The sequence below is a fragment of the Prunus mume genome, linkage group LG1 (assembly GCF_029339155.1).
Source record: "Prunus mume cultivar Tortuosa linkage group LG1, ASM2933915v1, whole genome shotgun sequence".
In the NCBI taxonomy this organism is placed as follows: Eukaryota; Viridiplantae; Streptophyta; class Magnoliopsida; order Rosales; family Rosaceae; genus Prunus; species Prunus mume.
Window position 1 is genome coordinate 17,676,096 of NC_142698.1, and position 22,878 is coordinate 17,698,973.

General features: G+C 38.5%; 6 protein-coding genes, 1 long non-coding RNA gene and 2 other non-coding genes across 11 annotated transcripts; 4 read left to right on the forward strand and 5 right to left on the reverse strand.

Annotated features, from left to right (window-relative positions):
• Positions 1-854: 854 nt before the first annotated feature.
• LOC103343705 (uncharacterized) lies at positions 855-2,727 on the reverse strand. Its single transcript, XR_514984.3, has 3 exons — positions 2,391-2,727; positions 1,421-1,540; positions 855-1,072 (listed from the first exon to the last, which is right to left on the reverse strand). It is a non-coding gene; the product is annotated as an uncharacterized LOC103343705 (long non-coding RNA).
• Positions 2,728-5,069: 2,342 nt separating this feature from the next.
• On the forward strand, positions 5,070-6,594 carry LOC103343696 (F-box/kelch-repeat protein At3g06240). Its single transcript, XM_008247343.3, has one exon. The coding sequence runs from the start codon at positions 5,192-5,194 to the stop codon at positions 6,476-6,478; it is 1,287 nt and encodes a 428-aa protein (XP_008245565.2). The 5' UTR covers positions 5,070-5,191; the 3' UTR covers positions 6,479-6,594.
• A 332-nt stretch (positions 6,595-6,926) lies between these two features.
• Positions 6,927-10,667, forward strand: LOC103344538 (enolase (DUF1399)). Its single transcript, XM_008248132.2, is given in 10 exon segments — positions 6,927-7,292; positions 7,378-7,495; positions 7,587-7,764; positions 7,767-7,975; positions 8,084-8,356; positions 8,896-9,413; positions 9,534-9,658; positions 9,774-9,931; positions 10,017-10,233; positions 10,236-10,667. Coding segments are annotated over 10 exon segments (2,370 nt in total). The 5' UTR covers positions 6,927-7,038; the 3' UTR covers positions 10,556-10,667.
• A 1,292-nt stretch (positions 10,668-11,959) lies between these two features.
• LOC103343686 (Plant invertase/pectin methylesterase inhibitor superfamily) lies at positions 11,960-14,100 on the forward strand. The gene is made up of 2 exons (XM_008247333.2): positions 11,960-12,994; positions 13,247-14,100. Exons 1-2 carry the CDS (start codon positions 12,031-12,033, stop codon positions 13,915-13,917), a joined length of 1,635 nt encoding a protein of 544 aa, XP_008245555.2. The 5' UTR covers positions 11,960-12,030; the 3' UTR covers positions 13,918-14,100.
• Positions 14,101-15,027: 927 nt separating this feature from the next.
• LOC103344536 (putative pectinesterase/pectinesterase inhibitor 28) lies at positions 15,028-16,937 on the forward strand. Its single transcript, XM_008248131.3, is given in 3 exon segments — positions 15,028-16,092; positions 16,094-16,106; positions 16,192-16,937. Coding segments are annotated over 3 exon segments (1,824 nt in total).
• Positions 16,938-17,070: 133 nt separating this feature from the next.
• LOC103343678 (large ribosomal subunit protein eL18y) lies at positions 17,071-18,995 on the reverse strand. The gene is made up of 4 exons (XM_008247326.3): positions 18,925-18,995; positions 18,742-18,831; positions 17,585-17,896; positions 17,071-17,490 (listed from the first exon to the last, which is right to left on the reverse strand). Exons 1-4 carry the CDS (start codon positions 18,925-18,927, stop codon positions 17,332-17,334), a joined length of 564 nt encoding a protein of 187 aa, XP_008245548.1. The 5' UTR covers positions 18,928-18,995; the 3' UTR covers positions 17,071-17,331.
• LOC148921200 (small nucleolar RNA snoR53Y) lies at positions 18,072-18,148 on the reverse strand. The gene has a single exon (XR_016123456.1). It is a non-coding gene; the product is annotated as a small nucleolar RNA snoR53Y (small nucleolar RNA).
• Positions 18,411-18,500, reverse strand: LOC148921201 (small nucleolar RNA snoR69Y). Its single transcript, XR_016123396.1, has one exon. It is a non-coding gene; the product is annotated as a small nucleolar RNA snoR69Y (small nucleolar RNA).
• A 589-nt stretch (positions 18,996-19,584) lies between the features above and the next one.
• On the reverse strand, positions 19,585-22,448 carry LOC103343642 (serine/threonine-protein phosphatase PP1). 3 transcript variants are annotated; one of them, XM_008247291.3, is made up of 4 exons: positions 21,819-22,448; positions 20,571-21,130; positions 20,087-20,290; positions 19,585-19,997 (listed from the first exon to the last, which is right to left on the reverse strand). In XM_008247291.3, the coding sequence occupies exons 1-4, from the start codon at positions 22,012-22,014 to the stop codon at positions 19,974-19,976; spliced, it is 984 nt and encodes a 327-aa protein (XP_008245513.1). In that variant the 5' UTR covers positions 22,015-22,448; the 3' UTR covers positions 19,585-19,973. The 3 variants fall into 3 exon arrangements, with proteins under 3 accessions (XP_008245513.1, XP_008245525.1, XP_088898727.1); XM_008247303.3 differs by having other exon boundaries at positions 19,585-19,952; positions 21,819-22,431; XM_089042601.1 differs by having other exon boundaries at positions 20,571-21,141; positions 21,819-22,370.
• Positions 22,449-22,878: the final 430 nt, after the last annotated feature.

Here is a 22,878-nt window from a genome sequence, read left to right on the forward strand (position 1 = left end):
AGGCCCAGTGCAGGTTCAGAAACGACAAAATAGGCCCAACAACGCCTCCGAAAATGACAAAATAGGCCCATACAGGCAGAAAACGACAAAAGTAGGCCCAGTAAAATCCATCAGAAACGACAAAATAGGCCCAATATATGGCATAAACGACAAAATAGGCCCAATAAAGGCCAGAAACGAGAAAATAGGCCCGGTAAAGCTCAGAAACGACAAAATAGGCCCAGTAAAGGCTTCAGAATACGACAAAATAGGCCCAATTAAGTCCCGGAAAAAGACAAAATAGGCCCAATATAGGGCCATAAACGACAAAATGGCCCAATGAAGGGTCCACAAACGACAAAATAGACCTTTTGGGAGTTATTGGGCCGATTTGTTGGCTAATGTTCAAGTTACTGGGCCGAGTTCTGAGCCCATTTGAGCGTTATTAGAGCCTTTACTCTGGTTATTGGGCCCTCATTTGGGCTGCCTTCAATTTAGTGAGCCTGTTTTCAATTTATTGGCCCGTTGTCGGGTTGTTGGGCCTACATACGCGCGGAATTTCATGTAATTGTCTGGGCCTTCTTCACTGTTAAAATTTCACTTTCAGGGACCCACTTCCGGAGCTTTGGGGCCTATTTAATGCAAGTTTATAACTCAAGTGAAATATTGAGCCAGTTATATCAAATTTGATTTTACTAAATTGAAATTTTTTTTATCAATCTACCCAATTTTTAAAATAATGAGTTTGTAATGGTGAATGGATCCGCCGTCAACAATACTAGAGAAAATTTGATGATACTGAAACACGGAATCGGACCTACTGGGACTTACTGGACCTACTGGGATTATGGGGCCGACCATTCAGTCATCCAGTGTTTTAACTCCTAACATGTAATGACATTTCTATTTTAAAGAAATTAAAATATCAACTGCAAATTGAAAAATAAAAAATAAAAATCGAAACACTTAATCATAGAACTAAAAAACAAAAAAGAGATTAAAAAACACTTGGAAAAAAACCATGCCAGGCGTGCTTCAACTCCAATCCTCTTTCCCATTTGGCTTTCATCCTTTGCCTTCATTTTCCCATCCCCTAAACCGAAACATATGAAAGGAGATATGAGGAGACGAGAAGAGAGAGAGAGAGAGACACACACACACACACACACACAGACCATGCAATGCAAAAAAAAACTGCAAACAATGACGGAAATTTGAAAAACGCCTGCAAGGCCAGAAAGAAAGAAGTAAGTCGATGTAGAACAAAGTAACACACACTTAGATAGCGACCCAAAGAAAAATCAAGTAATGTAAAACCAAATGATATCACTTTCATGCTTCACAATTAAAAAAAAAACGGTTTTTTTTTATTAAACAAGAAACTTTAGATGGAGCAAGAAGAAAAGGAAGAATGAATGAAAAACAGAGGCAGGACAGAAACCTCTGAAACAAGGTTAAGCAACTGGTACACTGTTTGAAGGAAACCCATCTGTAAAATGTAACATCCCATAACCAAACTCGAACGTCAATGAGGCTGAGTGGGCTCAGTTAAATGTATGACCTGCACATTCATCAATAAGGAATAAGAACCACAAAGAAGAAGAGGGGGGAAACTAAAGTCTGCCAAGAATATAAAGGGCCTTTTCTCATTACCAAATCAATTTTGTGCATAGAAATGTAAAAATGCCAGCCACTAATGATTCATAAATATACACACACACACATGTACTAGACGCATCAAACAGAAGCCAAGCATGTAGATTACGATGACAATCACCGTACGAAGAGACAAACTATGGTGTGGGAAAGAGAATGGGTGTGCTAAAAGTGGATGCATGACCGTCAGGTAAGATAACCTGCTTGGATGCATGACTGGACATCAAAATGTGAGACTTAAGGCATTATAAGCATCATTGACCAGAAGGCCAGCAAACCACCACATCACATGAGGCGAGCTCCATAATAGAATCTACAGAGATTTAAAAAGTAATCCATATAACTCTCAAGATCTAAACTGAATAGAACTAAATACTGTCCAACTTATAAAATGAAAACCTAAAGCGCATAATGCCCTAGGGACTCGTGCATGTTGACAAATTGAAAACCGAATGCTCGTTTTCAATCAACTTAACAATGGTTGAAACTCCAAAAGTAGTGTTTAAATATAAAGCACAGAGGCTAAAGTAAAAACAAAGTTAGATATATATGAACACAAATTTCAAGTATTTTACATCAGCAGAATAACTATGTTAAATTAATCAAATATTCCGATTAAAAAATAGTCAAAAACTGCCGACATAGGGGAAATTGGACCTTTTCTTTTTCTCCAAACAGGTATGAAATGGATTCTTGCTACTAGTGTAAATCTAGCACTCAAAATTAGGGTTTAAATCATCGATTCAGACTCTTACCGTTATCTGAGACAGATCCTGATCCGCGCGAGATGGCTACGTTCTGGATTGTTGTCATCTGCATCGTCGACGCAGAGACCGACAATCTCACCGTTCTCTTTGCACCATCCGAAACCCTAAATCATTGCCTTATTCGGATCCGGATCAAGCTCCGGACAAGGCAATGAAAATGATTTAGGGTTCGTATTTTGCCATAGGGCTCCATTCTCGAATGCCGTCTACCCAGAGACGCGAGCGACGGAACCCAGGGGTTCTCTATTCTCTCGGACTCCCTCTCGCCCTCTCGCTTTCTCGCTTTCTCGCTTTCTCGCTTGGAATTGGAAGTCAGATCTGATTGTAGAAAAGATTTGAGAAGGCCATTTTTCGTATTTGCCCGGTTATGATATGGGCCTTTTTGTTTTCTTTCCCGTTTTGGGCTTTTTTATACGAATTTCACCGAGACCCAACAATACTCTTCTCTTTCTTTTCTCAAGATATATGCATTTGTACCATAAATATAATACAAAGGCAGCTTGCTATAATTTGTAAGTTTTTTTTTATAGATTTTTTTCCCATTACGTGGGCTTTATCAATTTGTAAGTTTCTTTTTAATTTTTTAAGCTTAAAATATTTGTTTTTTTATTACTATTGTAACCTTTAAAAATAAAATTTATGTTATTTTATTATTTTATATAAAAAAAATTTAGGAATTGGTTGGTTAGTAGGTTGGTCCCATAATGACACATCAGCGTTTCAACAATTGACCACACAGTCAACTTAACAGAATGATGAAATTGAACGATGTTGCAAACGTAAGAGTGTAAATTGATAAAATTAATAACATGGGGTCCAAATTGAGAACCACCTCAAACCTGCAGGATATCTTTTGTCATTAGCCCTTTTATCATTTACATTTCTTGGAGATGCATGCCATTGTTTGTTAGTTTTGTTGTCGTTTCACACCATGGCTGATGTGGATAGCATGTGGGAGAAATTTATGTCGTGGGAGAAATTTATGTCGTCAGGATCATGTTGAAATTCTAACCAGATTAATATGTCTAATTGCTTATTCCTCTAATTAACAAAGAGTTGTTTATCAGATTGTGCAGTCCAAATCCAATTGATGGTGGCAGGAAGGTAAACTTTCAATTATTATTTGCATTTAGTTGCAATGATAACATCAAAATTAAAGAATTCTCCTTCAAGTAAGAATGAACCTAATGAATGAGTTTGAATATGTATATGCTCTTTCGTATGATCTAATAGGCCGGTCACTTGCGAAGTTGATAAGACAATCAAAATGTGGAAACAAAAATAATGTTAACAAAATTGTAGAACTATGATTGGTTTCTAAAAGTAGGCAATCCTTTCTTTTGTCCAATATAGATCCCTATATTTTCTATTTCCTAGACATATACCCATCACTTTATAAATCTATGTGTAAAACCCAATTTCAAATTTAAATGACCAGTAGGATATAAAAGGTCTTAGTATTTCTATGTTTTTACATCATTGCCACTAAACTTCATATTTTATTTATAATTTATTTCAAGCATTTCATTAATCATAATTGTAATTAATATAATTAATAGCATATCAATCATCCATTTCTTTTAGTTGTCATCTCAATCTCGCCCCCTAAAATTGCAAACAAAAAAAAAAATCTGTAAATTACATATCCAATAATGTACCTATGAAAATATAATATAAATATATACATATAAAATATAGGTATATTACCAAAAAAAAAAAACAAAGTCAATTACTTTGTAATTGCTTATATTTTTCATAATTATAAATGTACACAATAATTTATATAAAATATAGGTGCATTATTTCTTATCGTACATTATTTGGAATAGATAATTATGTACACTTTTCATACTAGGTAAATTTTGTTTTCATAAAACAAACAAGTAATAGGTACATTATTTTTCAACATAATTAGTATATACAGTTTTATTCATAAACAATTGTAAAGTGGATTATTAGTCATGTATAATTCATAAAAAGAAAATAACATAAACATTTTATTAAACAAACCGATTACCTAAATTTGAATTTATGGTTAAATTTTTTAAAAAATGTTTCAAAATTAATTTCTACATCCATTACAACCATTTGGAGATCTTTCCAAATTCAACATATATCATTATATACAATCCAATTAAAAACTGGATTCATACATTAATATACAAAATGCAATAATGGCTTAGTTGGGGGTATTTTTGGAATCTAAAAAGTACAATAAATCAAATTTTATGCTTAATTAGGTAACTTGCTGAATTTGATCCTAGTCATGGGTTTTTACTTATACAAATTGGGTATTATTTATAGGAACAAAAAGTGAAGGGTTTTAGATACGACAAATTGAATTTGAAGGGTGTAAGCCAAATTTACTATTTAAATTTATATGCAAATTAAACTAAGCTTCCTGAGCAATTAAAAAGACATTATTTAGTGACGTACGTATCTCTCCTAGCATCCTCCTGTAAATTTATGTTTGATCTTTTCAAAGGAGATAAGAGAGGGAAAGGACACGGACTTGTGTTGTGGAGAGTTTGTCACCTCCTTTCTCTCTCAGCCTCAACATTAATCAATGATTGGGCCCTCCTCCTCCTTCTCTTTTCTCTCTGCCCTTTTCTCGCATTTGCATGCATCATGCACCTCATTCTCCATCTCATATGCATCATGTCCAGTACTTGTAAGATTCATGCAACTCCCCTCAATTTGTTCTTTCCTATTTGATTTTCTAGACCAAGAGTACATGAAACTAGTTCATGTGTGATGTGAGATATATTTTATAGAGGAAACAAGCACAGATGATGAGAGAAATGGCAACCTTGAGCAAATTTTCTGAAGATATGATGGGGAATATCCTGTCGAGACTGCCTCCCAAGTCTCTGATGCGATTTAGATGCGTCCTCAAGTCGTGGCATGACCTAATCGATAAACCTAGCTTCGTGGACCACCACCTTTCCATTTCTATGGACAACAAAGTCACCTCCTCCACTTACGTCCTCCTCAAGCACAATGTCCTCACGGACCCCAGCATTAAGGACGACGAGAAGGCAGTTAGAGCTACTCTCTTCAACCCCGACAGTAACCAAAGGGACATTTTACTCTCCTCACTTAATCTCGGCAGCCTTGTCGACGACGGTCTTGAGATTGAGAACCATGTCGTTCCGCCGCCTATGAGAGGATACGCATTGAGCCTAGAAATTTCAGGCTCTTGTGATGGCCTCATCTGCCTCAATACTTTTAACAGCGAGGACATTGTTTTATGCAATCCAGCACTCGAGGAATATAGAGTTCTTCCCAAGTCTTGCATTCTTTTGCCTCCGCGAGTTCCACGTCAATTTGAAGAAAATGAAGACGATGATTATTATGAAGAAGACGACGACGATGAGATAGAATCGAACCCGAAATGTGTGGGGTTCGGGTACGATCCGAACTCGAAAGACTACAAAGTTGTTCGAGCTGCACAATTTGTCTCTGGGGTTTTTACCCAGCACCCCTCTAAAGTAGAGGTTTACAGCTTGGCTGCCGATACTTGGAGAGAGGTCCCTGTTGACATCCAGCCTCATGGCTCTCTAAACCCGTCTTACCAGATGTACTTCAAGGGATTCTTTTACTGGATCGCGTACTGGACGGAAGAAAGAAATGTCATCCTTTCGTTTGACATGAGCGAGGAGGTGTTTCATGACATAGCTCTTCCGGAGAGTGGCCCAGATGCATATGAATACACAAGCATTGCAGTGTGGAAAGACTCTCTGGCTCTCTTGACCTACCCGGTGGAAAACGAAGCTCCTAAAACCTTAGACTTGTGGGTCTTGGATGAAGACTTGAAAGGTGCTAAGGGTTTGTGGACAAAGCACTTGGCTATAGGACCTCTGGAAAAAGGGGTTGAGGCTCCATTGGTGTTTTGGAAAGATGAGGAGCTTCTTATGGTTACGACTAATGGGGATGTGGTAAACTATAGCCTTGATACACAAAAGCTCAAGCATGTTCCCCGCCATGGATTGGGAGAGCCAACCAATATCCAAGCGGTTCCTTACGTGAATAGTATTGTTTCAATTAAGCCAGGCAACAAGATTGAAAGCATATAGATAAATGCTAACTAAGCTATAGCAACAGTAAATATGTCTCACCTTGTCCATCAAGGCTTACATTTTGTTGAAATTATTCCTTTTCTCATGTTATTTTACGTACTTTTTCTTCTTTTGATTTGTCTTTGAAACATATTGAATCAATTAGATATAAATTACTGGGATTGTAATCGAATTTAAAATCATAATTAAATTTATCTAACAAGAGCCTATAGTTCCCCTTAACTATCTTAAATGGGAGTCTATACCTTAATGTGTAGATGAATTTGCCTAATCCTCTACGACACACTCGTTCTCACCCGAAAAAAAAAACATTATCCCCAAGCTAATCCTAATCCTATTTTAAGACCATGTAATGATTAAAGCTACCGAATCATCCAAGCCCTTCTTCCTTTTTAATTTTTTATTGGTGGGAAAACCCTCTTCTACTTCGGGATTCAGACACCTCCCACCTGGAAAACGTAAATCTAACTCGCCACCTGTCTCAACCTTTCCACTCAAACACCCACTGATTTTCTTTTGTCGTATGCTTATATTCTCTGTTCCTCGGACATTATTAAATGCCCAAACTCCAACCATCTCTGTGTCTGACTCAGAGCTCCCCCTCTCACCCCGACATGTCGTTGAGCAGCGGCGGCTCAGAAATTCCCGGCAACATGTCCGGGAGAAGTTACAGCGAGATATCGGAAGTGGAGACCTTCAAAGTCGGATTGGATCTCGTATCGGCTGCTCGGCGAAATATCGGGTTTCTGAGAACTGTGGCCGAGTCTCATTGGCTTCACCAGAAGCCAACGGTTATTGAAGCCATAAGAAGGTCATGGTCAACTCTAGCTCTGAGCATTTGATGAAGTATTCTGATCGGACGGTGGATGTTAAAGATTTCTGGATTGGTTTTGCAGGTACAATGAGCTTTGGATGCCGTTGGTTTCTGATCTGACGGTCGAGTCAACAACTCCTCCTAGGATTCATCCTCCTATAGACATTGAGTGGGTTTGGTTCTGTCACACTCTGAATCCGGTAAGCTGCGTATAAAGTTTTGTTTGGCTGCTGGGGAAGTTTGAATTTTTCATTTATGTAAAATTTTAAGGTTGTTGGGTTTTTCGGTCAGGTTTATTACAGGCAATACTGTGAGTCAAAGTTCTCAAAATTGATAGGAAAAGCAACCATTTTTGACGATGAGAACGAAGAGTACGCATTAATGAGGTGCAGAGAATTATGGGTCAGAAGGTACCCAAATGAGCCATTTGAGAATGAAGTTTATTCTGATTCAGATGTGAGGGTTCCAAAGAAGCCAATGAAGAAGAGCTTTTGGAGGAAGTGAAAAAGAATAGATTTTTGTATTCGAAATTTTTAGAGCCATACAGGGCTGAAATTGTGTATTTGATAGCAGCAAGACAGAGGTACAAGAGGTTTTTGTTCATGGTGCAGAGCTCCATTGATTTGTGTTCTTCTTTGGTGCCTGCCTCTGATATTATGCTCATGTGGCTATCCCATCAGGTGCGGTTTGGGTTATTTTTATTATGGCCAAAATTAAAGGATTGAGTTTTTATAGTTCCTTTTGATTAAATTACTTCTTGGTTTCTCACTCTGTTTTATATGAAGCAGAGTTACCCAACAGTATATGCTGAAGATTTGAAAGAGATGGAAGGTGATTTGGGGAAGGTGGTAAGTATGTGGGCCACTGTCAAGGAAAAAGAGGTGGAAGAGACCAAGAAGCTTTGGGCGAGGACGTTTGATCAACCGTATGAGAAAGCTGGTGGAGAAATAGCTTTGGAATTGGATAGAGGTGTCTCATTCAAGCCGACAGTTTACTGGGAGGTATCAGACACAGATGTTAATACGAAATACAAGCCAATGCACCCCAGATTCTTACTTGAGGTCAGTTTTTGCGTTCTCTTCCCCTGTCTCTCTCTTACAGCTAACTTTGCCGACCCTATCTTAAAGAAATTATGAGGTAGATGGAAGACCAAAAGTTCCACTTGGTAAAATAAGCACAATGAAAGTCCCCTCTGGGCACAAAGTGAGTGATGGTTTGCATATATTGATAAGACTGGCCGTGGGCATGCATTAGAGAAATTTGCATCAAAAAGTAAAGGAAAGAAAATTATCACAAATAGCAATTTTATGAAAATTAAGAAAGAATATTCTTATACTTAGAAACAGAGGAATGCCAACAGTTGTGTATATTTCAATCTGATTATGACTGTTTGACCAATGCTTTGAAATTGTCTTCTTCTTTTGCAGTAATTAACTTCCACTCAAATTACATCTCTGAACTTTTAATATGCTTCTTTCGTGCTTTTATATTTTAAGTTCATCAAAAGCTTAAAAAGGAACTAGAGAAAGATTAGTAAGTTAAGACATCTGTTTTTATCTCAGTTTTATTACACTGATGGTACCTTGATACCTCAATGTAGGTTTGTGTGTTTGTCAGGCTGAGGGATAAGATGAAGGAAATGCAAGAGGATATGAAACGCAATGTCCTTCGTCTTCGAATGGTGAGGTGTCACAGGGAGTTAAAGCTTGAAAAACCCGTCTCCGACTTTCCCTATTCATCATGGCGAAAAGCTTGGCATCTCTACTGTGAGTTTGGAACCAAAGGAGTCATATTTGAGATTCGCAAGCGTGGTGGCTCATGTTTTAAAGGAAGTAGTGTGCAAGAGACTGTTACATTCCATTGGAATGACTTACTTAGAGCACCCTCTCTAACTTTGGAGAAGGAAGATCAACAAGTTAAAATTGTTGCTTCAATAACTCCACCAGTTCAAGCACCATACCTGTTGAAATGTGTGCCAGACCGTGTCACAGATGATTCGGGGGCAATGATATCGGATCTGATTCTGAGAATGAACCAGTATCGTCCCCAAGAAGGCCGGTGGTTGTCTCGCACTGTTCTTGATCATGCAGGGAGAGAGTGTTTTGTGATTCGAATAAGGTTAAGTTCTAACAGCTTATCTTTTTTTATCAGGGGAAGGACAATTTTAATCTTTTGACAGTTACGGCCTTTTCAGACAACATTGTATCAGTTACTTAATTGGATACACATTAATTGCAGGGTGGGAGAAGGGTTTTGGAGAAGAGGAGGCGAAACTCCATCAGCTGTGAAATGGGAGGATAGGATTATAGAGATTCGAGAAGGTTCTTGGTCGTATGTTGCTGGTTCCATTGGTAGAGCCCCTGGTATGTTGTATATATCTGCATGGGCTTCTTAGATACTATTATCTGTTTACAGTTAGTGCTTAATTGCATTTGTTTGGAATCAAATTGTAAACATTTTTCTGCCGTTGTAGTACAGTGAAACTGGTAGGAACAGCCATACCGAAAGAACCACCAGAACAATGGAAAGCTGCTTGGAATTTTTCAACAGGAGACGAACTCATGATACAGTGGGAACTGTCATCATCAAAATCAGGTCTGAGTTTTGGTTTAAAAAATCCAGCTGCAGAATCAATGGTACGTTGGCAATTTCTTTTCTCCAGTGCATGCATATGTATGTAGTTTCGCATAATTTGTTTTGAAAACCAATCATATATTGCAGGTTAAGCTGTTGAAAGGACGGAAAATGCAGTATCAAGTAAAGAAAAAAAAGTCACTGACCAAAGATGAAGAGTGGCAAAATGAGGAAGAAGGTGAAGAGGAAGAAGAAGATGAAGAAGAAGAGGGCTTCCTAACGCTTGTCCGGTACACAGAAGATAATCCAAACGGACGAGCAACAGCTCTTTTAAATTGGAAGCTATTGGTAGCAGAATTGATGCCGAAGAAGATGCAGTATTGGTGCTTCTTCTATGCATTTCTATACTAAGAAGTGTATCAGAGATGAAAAAAGAAGATGTTGGATGTTTGCTAATCCGAAGAAGACTAAAGGAAGTAAAACTCGGGACTAGAGATTGGGGTTCTGTGGTACTTCACCCTTCCTCAAGTTCATCTATTTCTTCACCATACCTTCAACCTTGGTATTGGAATGCAAAGGCAATTTTAGCATCAGATGGTGCAGGTCACATTACTAGGCAACCAAGTATTAGTTATTCACCAGAGGAAGGTGGTGATAAGTTTTACAAACGAGGGATACTAGCATGAGAAACGATGACCATTTTTGTACTCGTGTTTTTAGGCTTGGCATGAGAATAATCTTTCATGATATTCACTCAAAGATTATTTTCTGAAATATATGTGCCCACTAGCGGACTCAGGAATATTTTTAGCGGAGGTGCAATACAGAGAGAGCTAAATAAGAAAAAAAAAACGCAAAATTAAAATTAGGTGATGTTAAATTAGTCATTTATAAAGAGGACTCCTAACTCCACTTAAATAAGGAATTGTGCAAGCCTTGTTAAAGCCCGAGCAATGACAGGGGTTTTTTATTTTATTTTTATTTTAATAATATTTTTTTAAATATTTATTTATTTATTTAAAGCCTTGGCTCGGATTTAAAAATAAATAAAATTAAGACAACGTGCAATAAGACTTCTCTTAGGTTTTTCATCGAACACCTACTACGCAACTCTAAGGAGAAGGAGAGGTGCGATATGCAGCACCTATGATGGCTTTTCGCCTTAATAGGTCTGCCATTGTGTGCGCCTTTCATTTGAATTGTTTTTAAAGATGGCATATTTGCTAGCAATTTTGGATTAATTAGATGTAAGAGGCTTGTAGCTCAAGTAGTTAAGAGCATTAATCTATGCGTCCTAGGTTCGATTCCTCATTTTCCATTATACAAGTGGATTAATTAAATGTAAGAGGCTTGTAACTCAAGTGATTAAGAGCATTTATCTATGCGAACCTAGCTTGTAACTCAAGTGATTAAGAGTATTTATCTATGCGTCCTAGGTTTGATTCCTCATTTTCCATAATACAAGTGGATTAATTAAATGTAAGAGGCTTGTGGCTCAAGTGATTAAGAGCATTTACCTATGATTCCTCATTTTCCTAAGTGGTTCGACTCCTCATTTCTCAATATCACTTGTATAAGAAGAAAAAAGAAGGAAAAAAAGAAGGAAAGGGTGGTGGATTGCATCCTAGGTTTGACTCCTCGTTTTCCAGTATCACTTGTATAAGAATAAAAAAGAAGGAAAAAGAAAAGAAAGGAAAAGGTGGTGGATTAAAATTAGTACATTTTTGCCCCAAAAGTAAACTGATATGCTCATGTGTTCTTAGAAGTCATCTAACACACCTTTTAGCACTCATTTCACGTTTAGTGGAAATATAATTATATTAATTAAGCCCTAATTAAGATGGATGGGTTCAATATAACAGAAGAAAAGTATTATATGTAAAGCAGTGTGAAATGGATAACTTGTTTGAGAAGGTAACGTGTCGGTCCAAAAAAGCATGGAATATTGGGGGCTATGCCCTAAAAACGAAAGCACTTCGAGTCATAGACTTCGTCTAGAGAGAAAGCACAAAAGAAGGTGAATTTATAACTCCAAGCACAAAACCTTTCCTCTATATACAAGCCATTCCCACATTTCTTCATTCCCTCAGGTATATATAAATTTTATACTTTTCATGCGACCATAAAATTCATTTCCTTTCTCCCTCCAACAGAACCAAAGATGGGCTTACCCAATTTTCTGTCTGTTCTCATTATTCTATCTGCATTTTCATGTTTTTCATATGGAGTTACTTCAAAAGATCCCAACCCCTCCATTCAATCCATGGTTATGCAAACTTGCACTGAAATTGAAGACCAAAATTCATGCCTCACAAATGTGCAAGCTGAGCTCAAAACTATGGCCCCTGACAATCAAAATTCTGCTTCAATCCTGACTGCTGCGATTAGGCACACACTTAATGAAGCAAGAGCTGCAATCCAAAAGATCACGAAGTTCAGTTCTTTATCCATCAGTTACAGAGAACAACTAGCAATTGAGGATTGCAAAGAGCTCCTAGACTTCTCTGTCTCTGAATTGGCTTGGTCTTTGGGTGAGATGAACAAAATCCGAGGTGGTGACAACAATGAACACTATGAGGGAAACTTGAAAGCTTGGCTAAGTGCTGCCCTTAGTAACCAAGATACCTGCCTTGAAGGTTTTGAGGGAACTGATAGACGTCTCGAAGATTTCGTCAGGGGAAGTTTGAAGCAAGTCACACAGCTCATTGGTAATGTCTTGGCCTTGTACACTCAATTACATAGCTTACCCTTTAAGCCTCCTAGAGATCACGGCACCCCGGTGAATAAAAGTTCATCATCAGACGATCATTTGCCGGCATGGATCAGTGAGGGTGATCAAGAGCTGCTTAGATCCAATCCACAATCGGGTATGCATGCAGATGCTATTGTGGCAGCAGATGGGACTGGCAAGTACCGTACAATCACAGAAGCTGTTAATGCAGCTCCAAACTACAGCAGCAAGAGGTACGTAATATATGTGAAGAAGGGAGTTTATAAAGAAAACATTGACATGAAGAAGAAGAAAACCAATATTATGTTTGTAGGGGATGGGATTGGACAAACTGTGGTAACGGGTAGACGGAATTTCATGCAAGGATGGACTACATTTAGAACTGCAACTGTTGGTAAGTACCTTATATTCCATTCTTATATTATATTTTACTTTTGAAGTATTTTCATTAGAACGTATTGGATTTTAAATGCCTAAATTATCATAGAATAGGTCAACAATCTATATCAAGTTTAATTATTACAAATGTAGCATGTTATGTTACATATCTTTTGTCTGTGGTTCAAAGATTTTGTGCACTATAAGTTCTTTTCTTGGGATGCAATTATGCAAGTGACATATTTTCTAAATATTACTATGGTTGCAGCCGTGTCTGGCAAGGGATTTATAGCAAGAGACATGACATTTAGAAACACGGCCGGGCCGGAAAACCATCAAGGTGTGGCGCTTAGAGTTGACTCCGACCAATCAGCCTTCTTCCGGTGCAGCATGGAGGGTTACCAAGACACCCTCTATGCTCACTCCCTACGTCAATTTTACCGTGAATGTAGCATCTATGGCACCATAGACTTCATATTTGGCAACGGTGCAGCTGTGCTACAAAATTGCAAAATCTACACGAGAGTCCCCCTACCATCACAAAAGGTCACAATCACAGCCCAAGGCAGAAAAAACCCACATCAAAGCACTGGATTTGCAATCCAAGACAGCTATGTTCTTGCCACTCAGCCAACATATTTGGGCAGGCCATGGAAGCAATATTCCAGGACTGTTTTTATGAACACTTATATGAGTGGGCTTGTGCAGCCCAGAGGGTGGCTTGAGTGGTATGGCAACTTTGCTTTGGGCACCTTGTGGTATGGTGAGTATAAGAATTATGGGCCGGGTGCTTTGCTACCCGGGAGGGTCAAATGGCCCGGTTACCACATTATCAAGGATGCTGCAGCGGCTAGCTTCTTCACTGTTGGGAGGTTCATTGATGGAAGGGCTTGGTTGCCATCAACAGGTGTCAAGTTTACAGTGGGTTTGAGAAATTAAATAGTTAATGGAAATATTTGGACTAATATTATATAGATCGCATCTCTAATAAGATGGTTTTCATTTGTATCCTTCTCTAGCATAGTTGTAGCAGATATATGACCAAACATTGTTAAAAATTAGTATTTATTTCTCATTTACATGAGATAATGGAAAATAAAGAGAAAAATTAGTGTTGTCTGATTTTTCTTTTTGTATTATTTTTGTATTCATTGTTTCTGTTTAATTATCAGTTTAATCCAAAAAAATAAATGGTCAACTTTAAACCTCTCATTTGGTTCTCTAATTTCATTTTTCTGTTATTTGTAAAGTTTTATATCATCTTCATAATTTAGGAATTCGACACGAATTTTCTTTATAATTTCTTGACTGTTGGAAAGTTCTAAACTTTCAATTACACATTTCATTTTTTGTTGATATCACACCAAAGAATTTTTACTCCGACATTAAGGCTAGTTCTAAATTCGGAAAATGTAGACAAATTTAAACTTGAATTTTTAATTACAGTTGTATATTCAAATTCAATGTAAAGTTTTCAAACGTAGGTAGTTTTCTTCAACACTTCCCCAAACTATCGAAGTTACTAACAATTTAGAGAGCTGGCGTGCAAACGACTTGGGGACTAGTTAACTGACCTAATATTGAATATTAATTTTTAGCATGTCTAAAGGTAACTGTGATTCTAATTACTTTAAAAAATCTTAACTATGGGGTCAAATTATTGATGCTCTGTCCTCTGTGAGCTGACCAAAGCCTTCTCCATTGAGTTTAATTTTTACTCGACTTCTGTTTTTCACCTTTCCCTTTTCTTGTTTTGGAGAGAGAGTAACAACATCTAGCTTGGCATCGAACCTTCCTTTCCCTCCAAGCCTCATATTTTTTGCGACTGTTACAACTTTATTGCCACCAACATTCAAATCTGTCCTCCTCTATTCACCCTTATAAATTCATAATTCTCTTATGCATCAATTTCCAAACACACAACAGAGGGGGCTAGCTAGCTCTCTTTTGCCTCATAGCTTCATTGGGAGATTTTGTGACATACAGAGAAAGAAAAAGGAATAATTGTTGTATTCAATTTAGAAAAATACTCTTCGAAAACCGTCGAAAATGGCGTATTTGGAAGATGCAGAAGTGACATCCAAAAGAAGAATTGCTATTATTGTGGTTTCTGGGTTTTTCTTGGTATCAATGGTGGTGGCATTGACTGTTGGTGCTGGCATAGACAAGGGTTTCCACCTAAACCCATTCTCTGACAAGAGAGGCAGTTCCATTGACAAGTCTGCTTCAACAAAAGCCATCAAGGCCATTTGCCAGCCCACTGATTACAAGCAAGAATGTCTCAGTAGCCTCACCTCTGCAGCTGGAAACACCACGGAACCGATACAGCTGATCAAGATTGGCTTCCAGGCTACGATGAAGCAAATCTATGAGGCTACCAAAAAATCCAATCTCTTGCAGAAGCTTGAGAAGGACCCCAGAACATCCATGGCCCTTGACACCTGCAAAGAGCTCATGGAATGGGCTGTTGATGAGCTCAGGTAATCATTTAACAGAGTAGGGGACATTGAAAACTTCTCCAAATATAAAACATTCATCATGGATTTGAAGGTTTGGCTGAGTGCCAGTATCACATACCAAGAGAGCTGCTTGGATGCCTTTGAGAACACTACTAGCTCTACTGATGCAGGGCTGGAGATGAAGACTCTATTGAAGACCTCTATGCGTTTGAGCAGCAATGGCCTTGCCATGGTCTCCCAAATCTTTTCAGCCCTCACTGACTTAAACAATCCTGACCCAAGCCGCCGCCGCCGCCTCCTTTCGCTTGATGGCCTCCCAATTCTTGGTCACGGGGATCTCGAATTCCCCGAGTGGTATGAAGCTGGAGTCAGAAAACTCCTCACAATCAGCACTGCTCCAGCTCCCAAGGCTAATAAGCCCGACGCCGTTGTTGCCAAGGATGGAAGTGGGAGCTACAAGACCATAAGTGAGGCACTAGAACATGTGCCTAAATATGGCAATGAGACCTTTGTCATCTACATCAAGGAAGGAGTCTACAATGAATCTGTCCGGGTTAACAGGAGCATGACCAATGTGATGATGATCGGAGATGGCACTAATAAGACCAGGATCACTGGAAACCAAAATTTCGTTGATGGCACACCCACCTACCGGTACTGCCACTGTTGGTAAGTAGACAAATGCTTATGTTGTTGAACTGTAAATCTAATTAGACATGTCATTAGTTTAATTTAAATGAATGGATGCATGCAGCTATCCACGGAGACCACTTCATGGCAATGGATATTGGTTTTGACAACTCTGCTGGTCCAGAGAAACATCAGGCTGTTGCATTGAGGGTGAGTGCTGATGAGGCCATCTTCTACAAGAGCTCAATGGATGGGTACCAAGACACACTTTACACGCATACTCACCGCCAATTCTACCGCGACTGCACCATCTCCGGCACCATAGACTTTGTCTTTGGTGATGCTGCAGCAATCTTCCAAAACTGCACTTTCGTGGTCCGCAAGCCATTGCCAGACCAGTCTTGCATTGTGACAGCTCAAGGCAGGAAAGAAAGGCGCCAGCCATCTGCAATTGTCATCCAGAACAGCACCATCACTGCTGATCCCGACTACTTCCCTGTCAAGAATGTGAACAAGGCATATCTTGGCCGTCCATGGAAGGAATATTCGAGGACCATCATCATGGAATCATACATTGATGATGTGATTCAACCAGAAGGTTGGTTGCCTTGGGCGGGTCAATGGGGGCTCAGGACATGCTTCTACACAGAATTTCGCAACACAGGCCCTGCCGCTAACAAGGCAAGGCGTGTGATGTGGCAGGGGATCAAGCAGATTACCCGGAGACATGCTGCACAATTCACACCTGGGAAGTTCTTTAGGGGTGATGAGTGGATTAAGCTCTCCGGAGTTCCTTGCGTCGCCGGCCTTACCACTAATCGGCGGTCAAAAAATGCAACCACAAACAGATCGGTTTTGAGAGGCTTCTGAGTTAATTGATGGTGTTTGAGTTGTTCGTATAGCTACGCCAAACTTGATAGAATCAATTCTTCCAACATTATGGATTGAGTAGTTTGCATGAATAGTGGTTTATTGTCAGTGGGAGGCAGAACATGAGCAGAAATTATGGTAACCAAAATAACCCATGAATCGGGATTAGAAATATAATGCATTCCCCAAATGTACTAAACAACGTTCTTTTTCAGGTGAACTCAAACACATTTTGAAATGATAGGAACTATTGGCGTCTTAAAAAAAAGCGAGTTTTTACTAACCCACGTTGAAAACAAATTTACCCAACAGAGTAACGAAGTAAACACGATACCAGACACCTAAGTAGAAGCAAAATTGGATTCCAGAAATAACACTTTCAATTCTAATTAGCTCAAACCCTAAATCCCTTGCTGTTTCTCTTTCCTCTAGCCTTCTCAAATTTCCTTCCCTTCGATCGGACATAAGGTTTGGTGTGACTGTGTGGCACACCAGGCGCTGGACCAAAGTGTTTCACTGCTTCACGTGCATTCTTTGGTCCTCTGAGGAGAACCTGCAATGGCAGCAAAAAGAAGCTTTACTTGATATTAAGAGACAAGATTTCTAATTTAACTAACAGTGACGTTATACGTGCTAAAAGTTCATACCACATTCTGACCCAATGGTGCCCTCAAAGCAAGCTGATCAAATGTTAGGCACTCTCCTCCTGCCTTCTCAATCCTGGCCCTTGCAGTCTCAGTAAACCTGAGTGCTGTAACCTTCAATTGAGGAACTTCATAAACGCGAATATCATCTGTCACAGTCCCCACAACCACAGCAATCTTGTTGTCCTTTCCTTGCATATAACGAATCAACCTCGAGAGAGAAAGTGGGGCCTTGTTGACTTTGCTCATGAAGAGACGTTTGAGAATGACCGCATTGAACTTGCTTCCAGTTCTCCGGACAAGAAAGCGGTACAGCTGATTAAGGAAAAACCGAGTATCCGATCAGACAACACATCCATATCATTATAGTATACAAAAACGGTACAATGAGAAAAACAAAAGGCAGAGAAATATGGGAGAAATCATGAATTCGACTAAAAGATATCTGGTTAACAAACCTCAAAGGAACAAAATTTGAAAAATATGAGCTAGTTCCCTCAGAATTTTTTTAAAGATATAATCATGCAATAATCAGCATTAGCATGGTTTAAAAGCATCACAGGGAACATTTCCTCCATAGTTCAGCATCATTAAACAATGCTATAAGAATTTTGAGATACAAAATGAAAGAAAGCAGCTTTCTAGATAATCTGGATCAGAAAACAATTCTAAAAGAAAAATAAATTCAAACGATCCAAAGTATTAAAAAAAAAATAGTAGCAAATTACACCAAACGGTGCTCTATTCTATCGGAATGTAATTCAAAATCCTTAAAAGAAATAACAGATGCACTTTTTCATTATAAATCAGACTTGACAAACCGAAGTTGCGAAAGGCTCAGATAGATGTGGGTTAAGTCTATTCCCTGACCTACAAAAGGTCTCGTAATGAGCTGGGATACACATATATCATCATTGCAGAAATAAAAACCCCAAATTATTCAAGCCCGAAATGAGAGAGAGTTTTACAGAAAATGGAGCAAAAAATATTCAATCTTTCAATTTGCTATAGATACACATATTTCCATTCCTAACACATCTGTAGTATATGTATATTTTACAACAAGCATTCTTCAAGTAAGATACATAAGGGCAATGAAACCATACCCACATACAAAAAGTCGTATAAACGCAAATAAGCACAAAGACAAAAGTATATACCTTGACGAGAAGCTTGAGATAAATATCATCGGACTTGGGCGCAGTGCGCTTGGTCTTCTTGCTCTTACCTCCTGCAACAAGATCGATACCCTGTTTCGCACCAAACGCAATATGTTATTCACATAGAAATACAGTAACATACATGTAATGCAAATAGAGAGAGAGAGAGAGAGAGAGAGATACCATCGGAGCTGTTGGTGTAGAAGCGCGGTTGCTCTGGTTGGGACGCCGCTTAGTGCCGAGTGGACAGACCCAAATGAAGCTAGGGTTTTGAGAAGCTTTATACAATTAGTATTGATGCTGCTAGTGTCGGGCTTTTTATCAAGTGTGTGATGGTCTATTGTTTCTAATGGAGCTTCGGCCGCACACACCTTGGGTTTTGTTGAAGTGTGGTAGGAACCCTAGCATTTTACAAGCTTGTGTTCTAGGCCCAGTATAATTATCAGTCTAGCCCAAAAAAATGTAGAACAGAAAACCCCAAATATTTTCAAGCCTGGCCCAATAAGGGCTTAAAGTTTTGTGGGGATGAGCATGTAAAAAGACGATTGTGTGTGTGAGAAACCTTATTCCTCTAAATTACTGTCGCTTGTATTAAATTTTTTTTAATAATACGATAAATTTGCTCCCCCTCGTTAAACTTATAGCTCCCCCACTAGAGCAGAAATATACACTCCTATGAGTACTGATTGTTGGAGATATATCAACGGTGATTATCTAGAAACAAAACTACTAGCTTGCTTTTGGCCTGATTTTAACCATATTTACTTTGAAAAAGAGAAAATATAAAAATGGATTCGTTTGATATGCATTGAGAGCCGCTATATTGCGTTTGAACGAAAAGGCTATCAGGAAACCAGTGAAAGTACATTCTGAAATGCTATAATGAAGCTTAATATACACATGCTCAACAAAAACCAACGCAAGCCATTCTAAATCTCTACCCTCAAATTTTGCTCTAATGAGCAAATTTTGATCAAAAGGAGTCTAAACCCCCAAAAAAAACCTCTTCCCTGCACAAGCAATAACATATGCAGTTATGATTTACAAATTTCATAAGAACTTTCATGCAATAAAATTATCGGAAACTTTCAATATGATCAAGCCTTCAACTTTGGGATTAAGAAGGCACTGCTTCTCTCTTGCCAAGCTCATCTATTAATAGAATCCAAACTCGCTAGCATCAGTTGGGCTTGTTGTATCTCCTAATTGAGCTGTGAGAAATCTCCAAATAATCAGTTCTTTCCAGTTTTAGGAAGCTGCCCCAAAGAAACACAAAATTACGCCATCATGATTAGATATCATCATACGTACATCATGAAAATAAAATAAAGAACGGTACACATACCTTTTTAAGATTTAACTTGGATGAATTAGAACCACTTGGGGATGCTTTATTATCCACTGGTTTTAATATCTCAAAGGAACACACTAGACCTTCGTCAACACTCAATAGAGCACCAGCGTTATCGAACTCCCCGCCATAGTTTGGAGCTGAAAATATAGTGACTAATCTTCGTTTTGCAAAAAACTCATAGCCGTCCTCCACCACCTACAGTGTAAACTTATTATAACCATTAATATGGGCAAGTTGGATTAAGTGATCATGAAAATAATTTGGCAAATAGTCCTAAGGCTGTGCGCATAAAGACGCCTAGAGGTAATGCCTGCAATGTTTTTACTAGAACAAAACACAGTGGACGTCATTTATAAAACTAATAGGGGAAAGGAGAAAGAAGGGGCAGAGAGGCTTATTTTGGCTACACATATATACAGTTATGTCATTTGTATTGTAACTTGGATTCAAGTTCCTCAAACAGAAATAGGATTACCTGATGACCCCGGCAAATGAGATCAAGTTCATTCTTATCTAAAAACTCAATAACTTTATCAGCTCCAAAAGTGCAGGAAACACCTCGATCACTCTCTGCCCAGCCCTCAATCCTAGCATCAGGATCAGACCAAAGCAGATCGCATAAAAGACCATTATCTGGAATGTCAGTTGGCCTTTGAAGTTCCTTTATTTGATCCAAATTTTCCAACTCTGGTGACAGCCCCCCATGCATACAAAGTATCTTCTCATCAATAAGTGCAGCGACAGGCAAACAATTAAAGCACTCAGTAAATATTTTCCAAAGCCTAACATTAAACCTCCTTTTACACTCATCATAGAACCCGTATATTCGATTAATCTTTGCATCTTCATGGTTCCCTCTCAAAAGGAAGATTTTGTCAGGATATCTTATTTTATAGGCCAGAAGCAAACATATTGTCTCCAAACTTTGCTTGCCTCGATCCACATAATCTCCAAGAAACAGGTAGGTTGCAGAAGGAGGGTAACCACCATATTCAAATAGCCTTAGCAGGTCTTGGTATTGTCCATGTATATCACCTGTAAGATGCCTGCAATATTAGGAACACCAAGGACACAGAGAAATATAAGGAGATAATTGTTATGTTTTCTTTCAACTATCATTTCTGCCCTGTATTTGATGCAAGCTACATTAGAGCATCATGGATACACTGTCCCATGATGTACAACAAGAGGACCAAGAAAACAAAATGGTACCAAGTACTCAAAATGCAGCAAAGGAACATCCAAATCATTGTTTTCAAATCCTTTTACAAAGTAAAAAAAAAAACTGGCCATTACGAAATAAAGTTATTTCTTTGCCTTTCATTTTCATTGTTGAGCAGAAAATGAACATTATTGGACAGAAATTGCATCTAATGAAAAAAATGACATACAATGCCCCATGTCGATCACTCAAATAGATGTCCAATTCATCTAATGAACATAGCATAAGAACGATCATATTTTTCTCAAAATTCAAACAGAATACTCCAAAAGTTCATTATCCAATACAGGGCATGAGAAACGCAAAATTGTTACATCCCAATTTAATCCAATTATCAATTCCGACATCACTCTTATTCAATACCAATCTTTTACATAATCATCCAGAAGCATGAAAGCACAAAAGAATAAATGATGCTGATAATTGGACAATTCAAATCACCATAATGATCACGAAAAATACTCTGTGCGAGAGAGAGAGAGAGGGGATGAGAGAGCTGACCACATATGCGAACCGGAGCTCGCACCTCAAGAAGATTAGGCTGAGAAAGGAAGATTTGGCGAGCGTTGACGCAAAGTTGACGGATCTCTGCCTCTGATAGCTGCACTTGTTTTCCTCCTTTGCCTTCCAATAGCCTCCTTATTATATCATCCAATACACCCTTATCCATCATCCCCTCCATTGTCATCATCATCATCTCCTCTGCCTCTTCTGCTCCAAACGATGCACCAAATCTCTAAAGAACCCAGATTGAAATTGTCAAAAATTGGAGAAGAACGAGAGAGATTTGGGAAATCCAGAGAGATTAATCAAGAACTCAACTTTATAGATAGAAGAAGAAGAAAGATGAAGTGGGTCAATAAAGGAAAGCCAATAATTTATTGGCAGCAAAAGTTGAAAAAGAAAAAAACAGAAAATGAGAACAGACAGAGATGGCCAACTGAGGAGGAGGTAAGATTAAAGCTTTGGATTCCAAGGAGAAGCAACAAAAGGAAATTGAGGAAGGAAGCGAATGATGGGATAGATAGAGATGGGTTGGCAAATTTTTGGCTTGAATGTTTCTTTATCTTTTTTTCTATTTTTCTACCTCCCCCTAAATTTTTCTCGCAGTGCCATGTAGATCTCAGTTTTGTTGAAACCTTCAAAGTTGGACGACCAAGTGCGCCAGGAACATAGACCGGCGCATGATAGCAACATAGTACACGTGGATAATGTTCTTGGGTCCTCAGTCATCACCAATAATGGTGACCGTCATAACGTGACCTCTACATTCTTGTTCAGTTTTCTGTATGAATCTATCGCGTTACGCATCTATTATTCATTTTAAACTTTCTTGACCCCTAATTTGTAACAAGGTCTGTCGTGATATATATTAGCCTGTAATAGCTTGAAATTTGTCACGGTTGGTGCCGTTAACATTATTGATATTGTAAATAGGATTGTTGCTTTGTGAGGTCAACCATGTCATGATATTTTTTATTTAACGAATTTGTAAGACTTTTTTAAGTTTTAAAGAAATAAGAAAATTTTGAATTTAAGTGCTAAGTTATGTTGAGCAAGT